Raw genomic sequence first — 17537 nt, 5'->3', positions numbered from 1 at the left:
TGTTTATTAGATAGTTGTTATTATAATATATATTTTATACTGAAGTAACATAAGTTTTGTTCTAGTGCTCTTAGAGAGAAACGGAGAGAGAGAGAGAGAGAGAGAGAGAGAGAGAGAGAGAGAGAGAGAGAACCACCTTTTGTATTGAACGCACCTGAAGAATAGGTCGGTTAGTAGAGGAAGGGAGGGGTGAGTAGATGTGCCTCCACAAAGCTGCTGGCTGAGAGGAGGAGCTTTAACTCTGTGTTATGATTCAAATGTTTGAATGTCGTGTGAAGTAAAGAAAGCGATTGGCTGGTTATCATTGCACCTGGCTCTCATTGGCTTTTGCAAAGTCTTCCAGTCTATAACAGTAATTTATTACGGACTCACATAATAACTTGTTTTGATTCTCTGCGTTTAGGTGGTGCTGTGTGATGACAGGACAAGAGTTCATTTGTCACAAATTAAGAAAACACCTGCGGGGGGTTTTGCAAGTTTGGATCAGTTCTTACACTCTGAAATCTAATTAAATGAAAAAAGGTTTCTGAACATTCTAGTTAGTGAACATTTTTTGTGTTTCGTTCCAAGGATTCGATACTCAAATTTGCATAGTTTAAAAAGTTCTTCAGCAGTTCCTCTGTTTTGCTATTTAAGTGAAACAGGATTTTATAACAGCTTAATGACCTGCTGATATTTAGATGTTACAAAAATGTCTTTTATTCATTTTAGCAATAGGGGAAAAACTGTAAATTATATCCCTGGTGTATGTGATAAAGTTTCTACAAAAGCAATATATTCTGTACATATACATACATATAGAGGTGATGGTGGAGGAACTTCACCAGTTTCATTCACCGTGACATGATAATAGTTGACGGTTAATGGTTAACCATTAAATGGCGCCCACCGGCAAGACATGATTTGCCCATGTCGCCTAAATCCGCCACTGCCAAGCGGCAATTAAAACAAGTTTATAACAGAGCACGATCTTTACTCTGATTGGTGGATTGCTGCGTGTTTGACCAGTTAAGTATTTATTCACTCAAAAATAAAAAGGAACTACTGATTTTGGTTAAAATGCAGTAGGCAATATTAACAGCTGGCTAAATCATTAGCTGTGTTATTGTTTCTGCTGTTCTTATAAAAGTATCTAATTCAACAGTTCCGACAGCATGTCTCACCACATTTATTAATTCAGGTTGTTGTTTGTTTAGAAATCTAATTACACATGCATGTTTAATTCATTTAAAATTAACTTACACTTTAGCTTTCTGACATTTTCATTTTTTACTTCCGTAGACTAGTCACATCTGATGTATGTGTCAACTCCGTATATACTCAGTTCTTCTACTTCTACATCCTACCTGAATGCTACCAAACTGCTGCGGAGAAAAATGGCTCTTACAAAAAGCTACATATGTAACCTCAACTAAATATTAAGGGAAGTGTGTGATAATTTCACCACATTGCGCTAAACTTCAGATACCAGACACACGGTTTAGCTGCAGTATTTCCTATTTTTGTGCTCTTACAATGTCAATACAGGAAACATTTGAAAACTAAGCTTTCCTGCTGTTTTAGTGAAAGCAGTAGTAAGAACAAACGTGTATCAAATTCATCTGTCAGGAAAGAGGACAGGATGTGGAATGCTGAAGTGATTGTGTGATTGCTGGTGAATGCCAGTGATTTAGCTATATGGAAGTATTAGCTCAGTTGTTTAGGCTCTGGGTGACTGATGGGAAGGTCAGAGGTTCAAGCCCTAGTATTGCCAAGCTGTTAGTCTTGGGCCCTTGAGCAAGGGCCTCAGCTATTTTGGGTGCTATATTATTTATGAGCCCAGCTCCCTTATAATCTGAGATATGCGAAGAGAGAATTTCAATGTATTGTACTGTACTTTTGACCTAGAAACACAGAAGAATTAGCATTAGGTACCAAATACTAGCCTCCAGTCTCCCTTTAAAGGAATTCTGTGTGTTTTTATTTTAAAATGCTCTACTTATGCACATAAGAAGGTAAACAAATTCCTTCCTGTTTATGCCTGTAGAAGTGAGGGATGTGTACTCAAAACAACCTGATCAGTGTTTTTAAAATGGTATTAGCTTGGCTGGGTTACAGGACAGGGTGTGTATGTGTGTGTATGCATGCACAAGAATCCCCATGTCATTCACTCTGGTAGCCGGGCCTATGCAGCGGTTTGTAAAGCCTTCCAGTGTGGTACTGTGATAGAGTAAAGCAAATACCAAGCCGTGTGAGGCATATCGCTGACTCAACAGCCTGCAGAGGCATTATCAGCTCAGTGCAGACACAGATCACAATCTGACCCACAGAAACACACTGACTGACTCACACGTGTGTATGCGTTATAAAGAGATATATCATTATAAAATATTATTGCTTTATAGTTTATTGGACTGTCACATTTGTTTATTATTATTGTTAAGCTAACACCTGTAATTTGTTGTTATTGCAATCATGATTACGTTATATTACTTTATTATAATTATGGCATCATTTTATGACTTTATGGTTATTATAGGAAGTGGAATAATGTGCCGCACTGTAGCGACAGGTTTTGTTGTGTACATTGTTGCTCCCGTGCTGTTGAAGTCATCTGTCGTAGCGCTGAGTATCCCGTTAATGATTTAAAGCTCCACAGGGGTCTTGGAATGACATCCTCAGCAATGCCCTCGTGTTCACCTCTCCAGAATTCTCTCGACTGGGCTAAATCCAGCAGCTGAATGGTTAAATATAGACTCTAAACAAACAGAGACAAATGCTTTAGAAAGAAAATAGAAATTTCTGCTTTTGTCACTCAATGTGTAGGATGTGACTACGGTCGGTTTTGTTAAATCACAGAATTCAAGCATTAAGTAAGTGGTTAAATATAACAGAAAACGATTGAATTTACTATCTGTGGTGTGAAGCCCCTCACCATAAACACTATTCTTTTATAATGTGTTATAGAAAACTGACCATGATTTTAAAATATATTATGCATTAATAATGAACAACTCATTTGTATACACCATTCAGATTTAAGAATTCAACATTATTGTATAAACAGAATGACAATATAAAAACCTGTGTTGACTTACAATAATCACAATTATTTTACTTAGCATTGAAATTCTTATTAATTCAGTTGTTCAGTTTGTCTAACAAATTGTTTCTTTCCTATTGTATTTTACTTTATATAAACAGAAAATTGTTATAGTAATGAGCCTTCGAATTCAGTATAAAACTCCTGCTTAGTCGCATCAATTATTTTCTAAATAGATTTGAGTTAGCGAAAAGTTAGCGAAAAGTCACAGTTGATTGGGTTTGATTTAAATCCAGGATTATAGGAGATGTATAGAAATATGCTTCTGTGTATGCATCTGTGAATTTAAGATAATAAAATGATAATGGGTTTTGTCCTAGCTTTTAAAGAGGTAAAATAGAACAAGAATATACTTGTGATGTTTTGACTGCAGGTTTCTCATTGAGTGTTTTTCTGAGCTAAGTGCTGCCAGCTTAGTGTTCATAGTCTCACTGTTTAGTTTGGAAGAATCACTTGGCCTTTGTAACCTGGGCTTTTAAAATCTTGAGAGTGTGCTTGTGTTAAGGATTTCGACAAGGGAAACAGCAGTGAGGTAGGTGCATATATGTGTGTGTGGTAGATCAGCTGGCCCATTGGTAGCAGCATGTGCAATAACAACACTGTAGCTGTAGAGTGGGACAGGGCAGGTGGGGAGGGCAGCAATGGTGGAGTGTAACAGATATGGATTCTGTCATGCCCTTGTTTTACCCATTGTCTCCTCAGTTCCCACGCCTTAACATTTACAGCTGGCCTTGTCCTTCACTCAGTAAATGAGCAAAAGAATTGTGCAATATTTGAATGAATTTAGTAAAAACTTATAAGCCTTTAGCTCTTTGTCCAGTGCATGTTTTAATTATGGTCCTCAATACATATAGAGTAACAAGCCAGCTCTGGCTTTTTTCACTCTATTGGCACACACAACCAAATTCAACAGGAGTCTTTTTGCTTCTTTAAGCTTTGTTGCAGGAAGTGTGATTTTACTCTGAAAGCTGACACCACTGTATTTGAAATGCTTCATAAGCAGCAGGGGTACTAATTAGGTACCCCACCTGTTCCCCAGTCGTTTTCTTGCCAGAGTAAAATAGTCCTGAGATCAGTGATCTAAGGCCTTCATCTAAGTGCAGGTAATAGCAACATCCTCTCAAGACTATAGTTTTAATGCCTAAGTGGAACACAAATGGACTTCCTGACACATTGATTAAAAAAATTATGACTTGCTAAATCTTTTTGGAGCGTAGATTTCGGTGGAATATCAAAACTAAACATGTGATGTGTTTCTGTTAAACCCAGAAAGCAGAACAGAGACTTAAACTGAAAATCAAAAACTGGAGAAATAGGAGTTACAGAGGTGATTGAACTTTAAATTCATGTGTGTACTAAGTGAATTATATCTTGCTCCTTTTGGCTCTCCCTATTTGTAACCTTTCCAGTTTGAATCTCTTGATTGCAGACTCTCAGGGGCAGGAGTACTTTATGTCACCCTATATTTATGTCTAGATTCTGACATTATGAAACAGGTGAAATAATACCTCAGCATTTATACGTTGTTAATTTCACTGTGCTTGGCTCTTTGTTATAAAGAAAACTTTTTGGTTGTGTGTTTTTTTTTTTTTGTTTTTTTTTTGCCTTATTGGTCCAGAATTGAATCTTGTACACAATCATTATCCTGGTGAAAATCATTGCTGTTTAGCAGTGTTCCGGAAGGCAGCTTACAGCTTTTTGTAACATGCATACTTGCTCACCTTAGCTTCAAATATGCTCTAAATAACCAAAAATCTCTCTTGCAGATGGACTCCACCAAGTAACAGCGCTCTGCACCCTCCGTGTGACCATCATCACAGACGACATGCTGACCAACAGTATCACAGTGCGCTTGGAGAACATGTCCCAGGAACGCTTTTTGTCGCCACTACTGGGCCTGTTCACCAAGGGCGTGGCCGCCATTCTCTCAACCACACGCGACGGTGTCTTCATCTTCAATGTGCAAAATGACAGCGATGTCGGTGGCAGAATTCTCAATGTAACCTTCTCTGCCTTGCTTCCCGGTGGCACCCCTGGCCGCTACTTTCCTTCGGAGGAGCTTCAGGAGCAGATCTACCTGAACCGCACTCTGCTGCGCCACATCTCCAGCCAGAGCGTGCTGCCCTTTGATGACAACATCTGCCTGCGCGAACCCTGTGAGAACTACATGAAGTGCGTATCCGTGCTGAAGTTCGACAGCTCGCCACCGTTCATCGCCTCCGACACCATGCTGTTTCGACCCATCCACCCAATCAATGGGCTGCGATGTCGCTGCCCACCTGGTTTCACGGGTGATTACTGCGAGACAGAGATCGACTTGTGTTATTCAGGACCATGTCGTAACAATGGCCGATGCAGGAGTCGAGAGGGTGGTTACACTTGTGAGTGTCTGGAGGACTTTACAGGTAAGTCATTTTTAGACACTTGTTTTTCAACTTTAAAATCTTGGAACAGTGGTGGTGGAAAATGTGATAATATATTTAGCATTTTGATATGTAAATGGAAGTGCATATTTTAACTATTACCAATTCAAAACATTTGGACATAAGCAATACATAATACAGTATGCTACAATGTGTTAATACTCGTGTTCAACTCAACTCTGATAGCGGAAAATGTAACAGCTAAATCCAGCAATGCATTGCCATTGGCACTGAGCATCACTTTAGACAACAGATACTCTTGATTGACTTCACAAGACAGGAAAAAAAATAAAATGGAAAGTGAAACTTATCTCCAAACTGATGAGAACAAGTTAAGACAAATATTAAGCGAAATGAATTATATTATGCTTTTTATATTAGATGTATTAGATATTAGATGTTGTAGCTGCAGTTGCTACTGTGGTGTAAACAATTCTTAAATGTTAAATCAGGAATCCATGTCAAAGAATTACCAAACAGAACATGTAGTTTTTTTGCAGTATAAATGGAAAAAAATTATTTGTGACAAATCTCAAAAATGACAATGATCAAATGATCATTACTCCCATACATCTTTCCCAAGTCCTGTTCAGACTGTTCAGTTATCAACCATCTCAGATAATCGAATCACAAGTAAATAAGAGAAATAATTATAATTTCATCAGTAGAATAGTTGCCAAATAAACAAAAAACAAAACCAGACACAAAAGTACTAGTCAACAGCAAAAGAAACTCAATCAAATGTTCATATTTAATCATGCTATTGATTCATCAGTTTTCTGAATAATTTGTCATGCTTTCAGATTGAACAATAAATCAAAGATTAAGTGTATGGTTTATATGGATAAAGTAGATCAAACCCTACGATATATCAAGAATCCTCTAGTAAATTTCTTTTCTATGTTCTCCAAAATCTAGGTTCTTCCATAGCCAGTAGGTTATAAGGCTTCTTTTGTAAGTGTCCGATAGTGTGTGGCCTCTACGTTTATCCTGAAGTAAAGCCATCTCCTTTACTTCCTTATGAGGGACAGTTACAATCTAATCATCTCCTCCTGCCTATTGTAATTGCACCCTTTGCTTTGAAGGTCACAGTTCAGTTCCAGGTAGTCTACGGTCATTATAGCAACGATGACAACCTGGACCCTGAATGTCTACCTCTCGCTCTCGTTCTCACATTAGAGTGAAATGGATCCATGTAATTGCCACATAGAAAGGGATTATAGTGAGGAAAGCAGGGGTCATTACCAGTACAGCGATGACCATCCTGTCCCTTTCTCCGGCACATACCTGGCCCTGTCCAGATCTTGTCAGGATAATCATTGACACATAACCCCATGAGGTTGAAAGTCCATCTCGGAAGCAAGAAGCACCTGGAGCCAACGAGGATAGCTATGATGAGGAGCTAAAGCAAAGTCAGCTTTGATTTTGAGCCAGGGAGTTTTAAAGTCATTAGCAATCTACAGTGGAGCTAAAAAGAAATTTCATTGACATGAAGGTCCAATTGTCATTTCACACAATAAGCATCAGAGAGAAAATGCTTAAAATACTTGGGGAAATACTTGACAGCTTACATTTTTGGTCCAAATTTAATTTTAGTCAAATTAGAAGGTAATGGAATTTCATGAAAGTTTTAAGTAGTACAAATTGGTCCAGTTGATTAGTAAATTGTTTTGAAAGGGTAGCTTTAAACATTTGTGCTTGAAATTTAATTCCCAGAAGTTATCCCATGGTTTAAAAGAAACAACAACAAAAAATAACATGACCTCATAGCTTATAAGGCTAGCTGCTATCTTGTTGGCATTAACACTAACCTGCTAGTAATTTACTTATGCTACGCTGTTATTTACTAAACATTAGTCTAATTGAAGATAGACTGTGGTCTATATGTAGCAATGGGATTATATTACATATAAAATTAGGCAATGGACACACCTTATAGTAGCCTTTTTAGGTAATCTGTTAAACTAGTATGGTCATATTCAATGCTAACTAAAACGTATGATGATACTGGAGTGTGAACTGAATTAATTGCCTGCTTATGTTGTCATTTGGTTAACATGTGGCTTGGGGAGCTGTCTTCAAAAATGGTCTTGCGTAATCATCTATTTGTTCTGACATTAGCTGTTCCCATTTAACTGCTTCGGTTCTTACTCAGGTGAGCACTGTGAGGTAAACGCCCGCTCGGGCCGCTGCGTCCCAGGTGTATGTAAGAATGGAGGAAAGTGTGTGGACCTGCTGGTAGGAGGCTTCATCTGCCAGTGTCCATCCGGCGAGTATGAGAAACCCTACTGTGAGATGACCACACGCAATTTCCCAGGACAGTCCTTTATCACCTTTCGCGGCCTTAGACAGAGGTTCCACTTCACCATCTCTTTTATGTAAGTGCTTCAAAACGTTTTGCCCCTCCTTACGGTAACTATGCAGTCCTGCCCATGTTTCCACACTGTTTACACGCTGACATGCCTGCTTCTTGACTTTCAGACTGCGAAATTATAATTTATGGACGAGCAAGGTTGCACAAACACGGAAAAAAACCCAGCAGCTATTGTCTGCTTCTAGAACGTGTAGAGACGTATGCGCTTTGTCATCCCGCCAACAGTCGTGCACTACGGTGTGAATTATTCTCTCACTGTGTTGAGATTATTATTTATTCCGAATTATTGTCACTGGCGGTTTTCACTGCCTTTCAAACTATTTAATGGAGTGCTAGTTTAGCAAAAATTACAACTACACTGTATCTTAAAAACAAGAAAACTTTTAAAAAGCATCATTTAATTCCGGCAGATTTGACCATTAGAAGACCGATCACCTGACCAGTCATGTTTTTATGAATGTGTCAGAAGCTATAAATCTATAAGAAGTCTGAGAGGTACAATATATGAACTCCTGGCCAACCTTCTGTTTTAAGTTTTCATCTTATTGAGGTGTAAGTTTGCTGGAATGTCATCTTCTTTTCTCTCTTTTGTAACAAATTCAGCCAGTTTGCATATAGGAAAATACGTAGGCTACTACATTCGGTTTATTCAAACCGCTTTTTACATTCCATTTTGTGGCATAATTACTTCGACCAACCCATTTTCTGAATAAATTTTTAGTTGATGAATATGTGTATATATGTTTTTCTATCATTTAACCTATAATCTCTGTATCTTGTACAGGCTAGACATTGTCTGGTAACTGTTGTTGAGGCATTTAAAGCAGAGTGACATCATGTGATTAATTAGCCTGTTTATTTTAATGTTCCTCGAGTCATAGGTAACAAGTTGAATGCAATAAATGTCAAGGAAGGGTCATTAGTGAAATATGTGGGCTCTCATGCACTGTATAATAACAGGATGGGGTTTGAGTTGAGAGAGTATTATCAGTGTTTTGCTTGGTTGGCTGGGTCTTCCTGCAGTGTACCTCTTTTTCCAGCTGCTCCCTGACTCGTCTGCCCTCTCCACACCCATGGCAGAGAAGCCACATCCTGTCTCAAGATCACTGCTCTTACACTCACTTCATTTCTCTTACTTGCTGCTTTTTCTTTCCTTTGTTGCTCATTATCACTAAACAAGTTTTACAGTTCCTGTGAAAGTTAAAGGGGCCCACAAGAATACTTTTTGTCTAGTTGCATATTTTGAGATTTTTTTCTCACATATTAATGGAAGGCTAGATGAGAAACACATATGCCGATGTTATCGTATTGTTTAAGTTCTTCCCCTGTTTACGTTTCCCAGGTTTGCTACACGAGAGATAAACGCCCTGCTTCTTTACAACGGACGCTTTAACGAGAAGCACGACTTCATCGCCGTGGAGATTATCGAGGAGCAGATCCAGCTCACTTTCTCAGCAGGTGGCTTTCTTATTGAACAATAAGTAGAACTCTTTCAGCTTTCACTTATTTATATATAACTGACTTATTTGCTGCCACATAAGTGTACCGTGTGGTTAATATATGAACCATTCAGGGTTCTGATAGTGATGTAAGCCAGGGCTGTAAAGAGAAATCGGGGTGTGCCTGTAACAATGTGTCTCTGTGTCTCTGTTAATGAGAGAACACATTGAGAAGTAAAGATAAAATGACCTGTTGCTTGATATTTTATTATATCTTGTAGGGATAGATGAAATAGGAATGGTTTTGCATATTTCATTTAATATAAGGGCACTTCACTTGCTCTCACAGAAATCTAAATAAAATCTAGTATCCAATCAGTTTTAGTGTAAAAGTGGCAACTATATTGTGAAGATACTCCCAGCTCTGTTATTTATCAGGGATCACTTATGTCAGGTGAGTTGATCACATTTAGTACAGACTTCCTTTAGGAACATGAATTAATAGATATTTTCAAAGATCTAATCCTTTCAGAATGGATACACATGTTTACAAAGAGGCACACCCACTTACCCAAATGCACTCATTAAGCTTTCCTTTTTCACTCCCACACACAAACACACACATATGGCCAAAATGTACACTTATAGGTTTTTGAAAGTCCTGCCATTTGTGTCCCTGTGGCCTTCTAATTAAACATGCATCTTCCTCCAGACAAAGGAATACCACACTGTTTAGCTCTGAATTTTAAATGAGGTTTTTGTCTCACAGGATAATTTATCAAATTAGTCTGTAATTAAATTCAGCTTATGTAGTTTTAAAGCACAAATCCTATGTTAGAAGAGCTGAGGTACCTACTAGCAACCTTAAGTGTTTTTTTTTTTTACACTTTTACTTTAAATGGAAAAAAAACTGAGTGTGTTTTGATGATCTTGTTGAGAAACTAAACCACAATACCTAGGTACTGTTTACTGACTCTTGGTGAATTCCTGCCAAAGGGCTCCTGCCTTTAGTAAATATGCCTCTAAATCCAGTGTAAATCTCTGTCGGTGGTGTTGCACAGCTAAGTGAATGAAGTCTTTTGATAAGAAAGAAATCCCTGCCACTTGCAGGCATGATGGATAGCTTCTCGTTTTGTGTTCTTGCCACTACATGACTCCAGACTTCATCTGATCACGATGCAGACGGAAAAGAAAGAACGACATTTCCATGACATGCCAGAACATATTTGGAAGAGTGTAATTCATTTAGAAAAGATTTACAATTATAGTTAACCACACAAATTGAAGTTTGTACATAGTGTTGATTAATGAAGGTTTTGTATGATTCATATGAATATGTTGTGTCTCATTCAGCTCTCTATTTTTTTTCTCAGGAGAGTCTAAAACTACTGTGGCACCCTTTGTACCGGGTGGTGTTAGCGATGGCCAGTGGCACTCTGTTCAACTTCACTACTACAACAAGGTAAGACGCTGCTCTCTATCCTCTTCCTGCTCGTGTTTTGCTCATTATCCTCTGTTTGTGTTTCCGTACAATTATACACAATGGACTCTTTTTCCTATCGGTGTTTTACTGCTTGTACTCCAGTGGGTCATGAGCAGGCACAAGGTGGTTGTATTGCATGCATTGCATGTTGCATGTGTTAATTTCCTATTATGCAGTTGACATTTGAAAGCTATCTGGTATTTCTAGTATACAGATTTGTAATAATGTATTGCTTTTTTTAAGAGCAAACCGCAACCCTTATGCCATGCAGTTCAGTAGCTTTATTTAAGCATGTCCTCAAGAGTAAAACAGTACATTACAGTGCTTTACATAAGAAATTATCCCTCTTTAACGTATCCATGCTTTGAAGTTTTGCAACCTTGGACTCTAATTTAATTTCATAGAGGTATTAAAGTATGTCATGAGTCTGCATAAAATACTATTAAATTGGTTAAATATAGTTAATAGAAAATGTATAATTACAAAAGCTGCCACTGGTGTGAAATCCATAATTAAGTTCTAGAGCAACCAGCATTTATTATTAGTTCAAATTAAATATCATGTAACCTCAAATTAAATACTTCTGTTTCCGGAAGGCTCTATAATAATTATGATAGTGAGCATATCAATACAAACAGCATCGAAAAGACCAAGGAGTCGTCGAAACAAGTCCAAGACGCAGGGACGTGTAAAAGTTAAGTTGCTATGGTTATTAAAAATATCTAAACATGACTGGATACGGAGAGCATTAGTTTGAGATAAACCAAAGATAGGAGATAGAGAAGAGGGCCACAGTGTGTTTTGTCTGGTGAGTAATTATCGAGCGTAACTATAAAGCCTCCTGAGCTTAAGCATAAGAAGCAAATAGTACATGCAGCTTTCCTGTTGGTTCAAAGCACCATGCTGTGATTTGGCAAGCATGTGAACTGCAGAATCAAGAGAATCAAAATACTCAAAGGAGTATTTGTAGTGGAAGTGTTACTATTATTGTAATTATCAATGCTTTTAATAACCCATTATTAGGTATAGGATTGTGCCATATTATAGTTGTCTTCATTAAACATTTGGAAAGCAGCTTTTTTGTTTTTTTAGGGGTGAATGTTAAATGTTGGAATAGCATAAGCGCTTAAGTAAAATACGTATTAAGAAGTTCAGTTGCATTTAAGCACATACTTAATGAAGGATGATTGTCAAATGTCTGTTAGAACATGTTAGAATGCCTATTCTATGAAACAAGGGAAAAAAATGGGAATTAACAAAAGAATCGTGTCACTGAGCTTCTGTATTATTAAACAGTTCATACATAAACAAATTAGTTTTTTACTCAGCCCCCAAGGTACAACTATAGTTACTTAATTCAAATTATAACGCAAAACACCAGCTTGTAAACAGGAAACTATGTCGCTTGTGCAGCGGTTAAGAAAAGTCTTGTGCATGTGCGTTACAAAAGCCACAGGTGTTCTTTACTGCCCATTGAGTCCTGTTTCATCTGAGCCTAGGATAACACATTATTGTTTCACAGGCTGAACCGGCATTCAGAAAGCACAAGTCCTGGTTGTGATTTTTTTTTCTTGTTTTATTCTCATGCATGAAAAAGGTACAGAATGGGTTCGGCTATCAGTGCACAACTTTTATAAGGTTGTTTATAAATGCAGGGTCAGGTTTATGTTTCTCTCATAGTTTTCTGCTCCCAGAGAATGAGAACATAAATTAGGGGGTAGTTCTAAAGAGATGGAGACAATGAGGTGCTCTCGTGTTCCAGTCCCTGGCAAAGGTGCATGTTCGCATCATTCTAAGAAGCTGAACTTTGCTTTCCTGTTCTGACTTTAATTGGCAGGGGTGTAGGTTGAACCGGTTGAACAGCCATTTATTAGTGTTTATTGGTTCCTGAGCTCTTGCAGCATTGAAAAGGTCCTGACAGGGTCAACATAAAGGGTTGCTCATTTAAAGATTGCCTATTACCCGGGCCCCTGTTAAAGCTCGGACTGTGAAACAACATTATCACCAGAATACACAGGCCGCAGGTCATGGTGTGATTGTGGTCGTCTGTTGCTTCTGTTGTGTCTGGGGAGATTTTACCATGGAAACAATTTAGCTTGATTTTCATGCTGCATGTCTGAGCAGAATGGTTGGTCATGTGCTTGGTTAATAGTTTTTTATTTGAATTGTGTAAAAACAGTGGGTGTGATTCGGCTTATGAGAAACATTTAAGGCAAGGTGTAGCTGTCACGTTGAATACACAGATACAGACATATCTGAATAGCAATATAGATTTAATCAAATTTACAAAACAGTCTATTTACAAATAACTACGCTACTTATAAAGATCCCAAGCCCAACCATGTATATAGGACACGTCATCAAACATGTTCATTGTGTCACAATGTCAATTTATACAGTGTTACTGCTCAATATGTAAATGCTGTTGTTGAAAGAGGTCAGATGAGACTAGTTCCTGCTGACAGGAAGGCTACTGCAACATAAATAACCATCTTTACAGCCATTATGATAGAAAAACATCCTAGAATGCACAAAATGAGGAATCTGAACAATTGGAGACATTACCTAATGTTTTACTAGTTCAGTTCAATTCTTATATATATATTTTTTTTTTGTATAGCGCTTTTTACAATGGACATTGTCTCAATAACCAATTTCCAACCAAACAGTCTTTGAGTCTGTGTAGCCCCAGATTGCTGTTCTTGGCTGACAGAACTGGAACCCATTGTTGTGTCCAGATTTCTGAAAGTAATTCTATGATCTGCATTCTGAGATTATTTTCTGCTAAGTCCAGTTGTAAAGAGTGATTACTGGTTTTACCATAGCCTTTCTGTCAGCAATGGGCATTCTTTACTGACCTCTCACCAAATCATCACCAAGGTATTCATACACACACACAGGCATGTATGGGTCCCAGTAAGTGTCACAGCTTGCAGCTGCCATAGTTTATGTAAGGTGATTTATACAACTGATTTGTTCAGACACACACTTTAAACACACACACACACACACACACACACACACACACACACACACACACACACACACACACACACGTTTAGTCTGTCTTAAGGAGGTTTTTCCAGTATGTCCAGACTAAAGGGCTGAATAAAACTGTCACACACAGGCCAGATGAGACACCAGCAGAGAGGGCTGCCTGAACCTTCATATCAGACAACCAGTTAAAGCTCTGTTAACTCACCACTCTGTCCTTTAAGGTCGGATAGGTTTGTCTGGATCGTTGTGGAGTTTTCACTAGTCCTTTAACAGCATAGCAAAGTTTCACTAGAAACATATCAGAGGAGAGCAGCCTTTTTTTATTGCATTACCTCTGATTTATGGGTTTAAAGGGTAAACATATAGCATTGCCCCTAAGCGAAGTTAACCTGTTTCTGTACTGAGACAGTGGGGTTAGAGTTCATGCAGTAACAGACACACTCCCATTCAGGGTCTCATTCACTGAACTAATGCATAGTGATGGAAATGAGCAGGAAATGCTGTTTCAGGACTTCTTGATTCATTTGAATGAGGAGTTTTCTTAGTGTTTTTCTCTATAGGGAAGATTTCTCTGTAGTCCTCAATAATGAAAACAAGCAATGACTCAAAAATAGCAATAATATAATTAAAATAAATAAATAAATAAAATACTGTTTTAGGAGACAAATAAACTTATTTACACTATTAAATACTAACAGAAGTTTGTGGACACCTAAACATTTATGTGTGCTTTTTGAAATCCCTTTCCACATTTTGACCCCATTTACACCATAGACTCCACTGTTCTGTTCAATTCGATTTTGGAGTGTGCTTGTGTCCATTTGAACTAAAAGGCAGGCACTGATATAGGGTTAGGAGTCCTGGGGTGCAGTCAGCATTACAATTCATCCCAAAAGGTTTTTCCCACTCCAACCATTATAAACCATATTTTAATGGAGCTGGCTTTGTGCACAGGGTCATTGTCATGCTGGAACAGCTTTGGGTCTCCTAGTTCATTGAAAATTGCATCTACATCCAAAGATAATCAAAGTATATACAAAGTATGTCTTTAACTTTGTGGTAACAGTTTGGAAAAGAACCACATATGGTTATACATAAATACATTTTTATTTATTGTGTGTGTTAGATAGACTTTCATTACATGTGCAGATATTTACCACTTATTGTATCAATTATCACTTTCTTGGTCATTTCCACTATGGTAATAAGCACGAGTGCTTATTTCGGATATGACCTTGAGTTTCATATTGCAATACAACAATAGTGACCATTAAGCACAAGGATCATCCAGATTCCCAGACAGCTCTGTTGCTCTGTTTTTTTTACTTTGGCATGTGTGAGTCAGAGCTGATTCTCAGCAAGATGACACTTTTAAGTTACTGGGATGTGGGGGGTCAATAAGATATTGCAGTTTATAGAGTGTCATAGGTGCATTGAGACATGTACCTATAGATTATTTGTAACAAATCAATGACATCTTGATATCACTTATTTTATAGCAAGTATAACATAATAGTTATTCTTTCAGACATTAATAAAATTTGAAAAAAAAAACTTTTTAATTACAATTAGCATATATATATATATATATATATATATATATATATATATATATATATATATATATATGCTAATTGTAAAAATGTCTTTGTCTCTTCATATAAGTCCCAGTTTATATGTGTAGATGGTAATATTTATATTGAATATATCCAGTCCCCTAATGTTAGTTTTTGTAGTGAGATAAACAATGGTTACATTCTCTGGGAGTTTCTCCCAGACGTTACTGAGAGGTGTGTGGGTGTGTTCTATTTCTCAGGAGAAATTACATCAACACACCCAATATCAAGAAAGTAAAGCTGTAACAAACAAATATGAAACTGGAAATGTAAATCATTGAAAGCAGGCAGGATGATCTTACTGTTCAATCCATAGTATTTAACATTTGAACATTTAAGTAATAAACATTTTTATATTAATTATATTTTCTGATTGCACCGCTTTTAATGACTAGTGTACAGACACTAGAAGTGCTTTTTATGTGAGCTGTTTATTTGTTTGGTTGTAGATTTTAGCATTTGCACTATATTTAATCCGGGATAATGACCCTTTAGACACACACACACACACACACACACACACACACACACACACACACACACACACACACACACACACATATATATATATATATATATATATATATATATATATATATATATATATATATATATATAAAATTCTTATTATTATTTACAGATTTTTTTAATAATATTTGTTTAAATAAGTATTAATGCATAATTTTTGTATTAGTGTGTAATATACTTGCTTTTAGTATGGTGTGGTCCTGCTTTTATCTTTTATCATAAAAATTATAAAAATCACATGGCTTAATGGACTGACACATATTATTTATACACTGGCAAATCCATGGTTGCCCTTAGTCAATCCACCAAGTGCAATCAAGGTTAAGGGTCAGGTATTTCTCAGTCTCTTCATAGGCATGCATTTAATGAAGGCAGCCTTAAAAACCAATGCTGTCGACACTGATGTCGAAGACTCTTTGCATCACTTCAAAGTCGGCACTGGTTTTATGCAAACACACACAGAGCAATGACAGGGGAGAGAGGCCTGTAGCATGGACTCTAATTGAGCCTTTCTCTCTCATGGTCTACCCAGGACAGCCTGCACCTGCTGGACGCCAGTGGGGTGCTGCGTGTCCCGCTCTATACAGCCTGGCTGGAGCTCACCCATAAGGAGGTACAGTGGCCTAGTCTAGCTCAGCTCTGCGGTGGCGGTACTGCTAATCTCTGGCTCTTTCCCTCTGCCACATATAGTGCTGAACCTGGGTCAGCCTTACTCAGTCCTCCTGCTGTAATGAAGCGTTTGTGTCCTTTTCAAGCTGTCTGATAATAATATTTATAGTTTCCTTGTGTATTAGCAAGGAGAATCTCTGTGTAAAGCAGAAATGCCAAAAGGGCCATCATGTATAGAGTTGGAGACTCGCCCGGACTTATTTGTATCCAGCTGTAAAGTGTTCTGTTGTAGCATGTCTTTATTGGTCTTTTGATTGTTTTATCCAAGGATCAAGGTTGAGAATTTGTGTGGCATGGACGTTTGATTGACATTTCTCTCCTATTATAGTTTTTTTTAGGTTTTGGTAAAGATTTGAAGATTTTAAAATATATTTTCATATTTGTGGGTCGAAGGTTAATTGGAATATTGTTTTTTATAATAAGGCAGTTCAGTATAGAACTGGTTCCTAGAATAATTTGCAGTTGTGGAGGATTGTTCCCAGTGAAAACAGTATAAAATACCAATTACCAGACGTTTTATTCAATACCCCAGGCATTGTTAATCTGACTGATCAGAGGAGATTTGTGTGTGTGTGTGTGAAAAAATCAGTGGCCACTATTTTTTATCCTTTTAGATTGGCCTTAATGATCTAAATGGATGACTGGATACAGTATATACACTCATTGTTGACTTTATCATGACCACCTGTACACCTGAACATATACACCGTTATTTGGTCAGTCAGTCATGTCGAAAACTGGGAAAAGATTTCCAGAATTTTTTACCATTTTGGTTAAATCTTTGCCCAGGACAACCTAAAAAGTTCTGTTCTTGACTGACAGGAGGGAAACTCTTCTGCTGTTGTAGCTTATCCACTTCAAAATCGATGTTTTGCATGAAGAGATGCTTTTCTGCTCACTATGGTTGATTATTTTTTCGCATTGTA

General features: G+C 37.5%; 1 protein-coding gene across 6 annotated transcripts in view; it reads left to right on the top strand.

Moving 5' to 3' along the window:
* The window catches only part of celsr1a (cadherin EGF LAG seven-pass G-type receptor 1a), a 75606-nt gene that overhangs the window by 23232 nt on the left and 34837 nt on the right, over positions 1 to 17537 (top strand). For 5 of the 6 annotated variants that reach the window (XM_046873198.1, XM_046873200.1, XM_046873196.1 and 2 more), the window contains exons 2-6: positions 4849 to 5487; positions 7661 to 7883; positions 9222 to 9337; positions 10692 to 10780; positions 16475 to 16555. In XM_046873198.1, coding sequence (XP_046729154.1) covers positions 4849 to 5487; positions 7661 to 7883; positions 9222 to 9337; positions 10692 to 10780; positions 16475 to 16555 — 1148 coding nt within the window. The remainder of the gene's footprint in view (positions 1 to 4848; positions 5488 to 7660; positions 7884 to 9221; positions 9338 to 10691; positions 10781 to 16474; positions 16556 to 17537) is intronic. The other variant, XM_046873201.1, reaches the window with a different exon arrangement.

Source organism: Silurus meridionalis, chromosome 18, assembly GCF_014805685.1.
Source record: "Silurus meridionalis isolate SWU-2019-XX chromosome 18, ASM1480568v1, whole genome shotgun sequence".
NCBI lineage: Eukaryota > Metazoa > Chordata > Actinopteri > Siluriformes > Siluridae > Silurus > Silurus meridionalis.
This window is presented reverse-complemented; position numbering and strand designations above follow the sequence as displayed.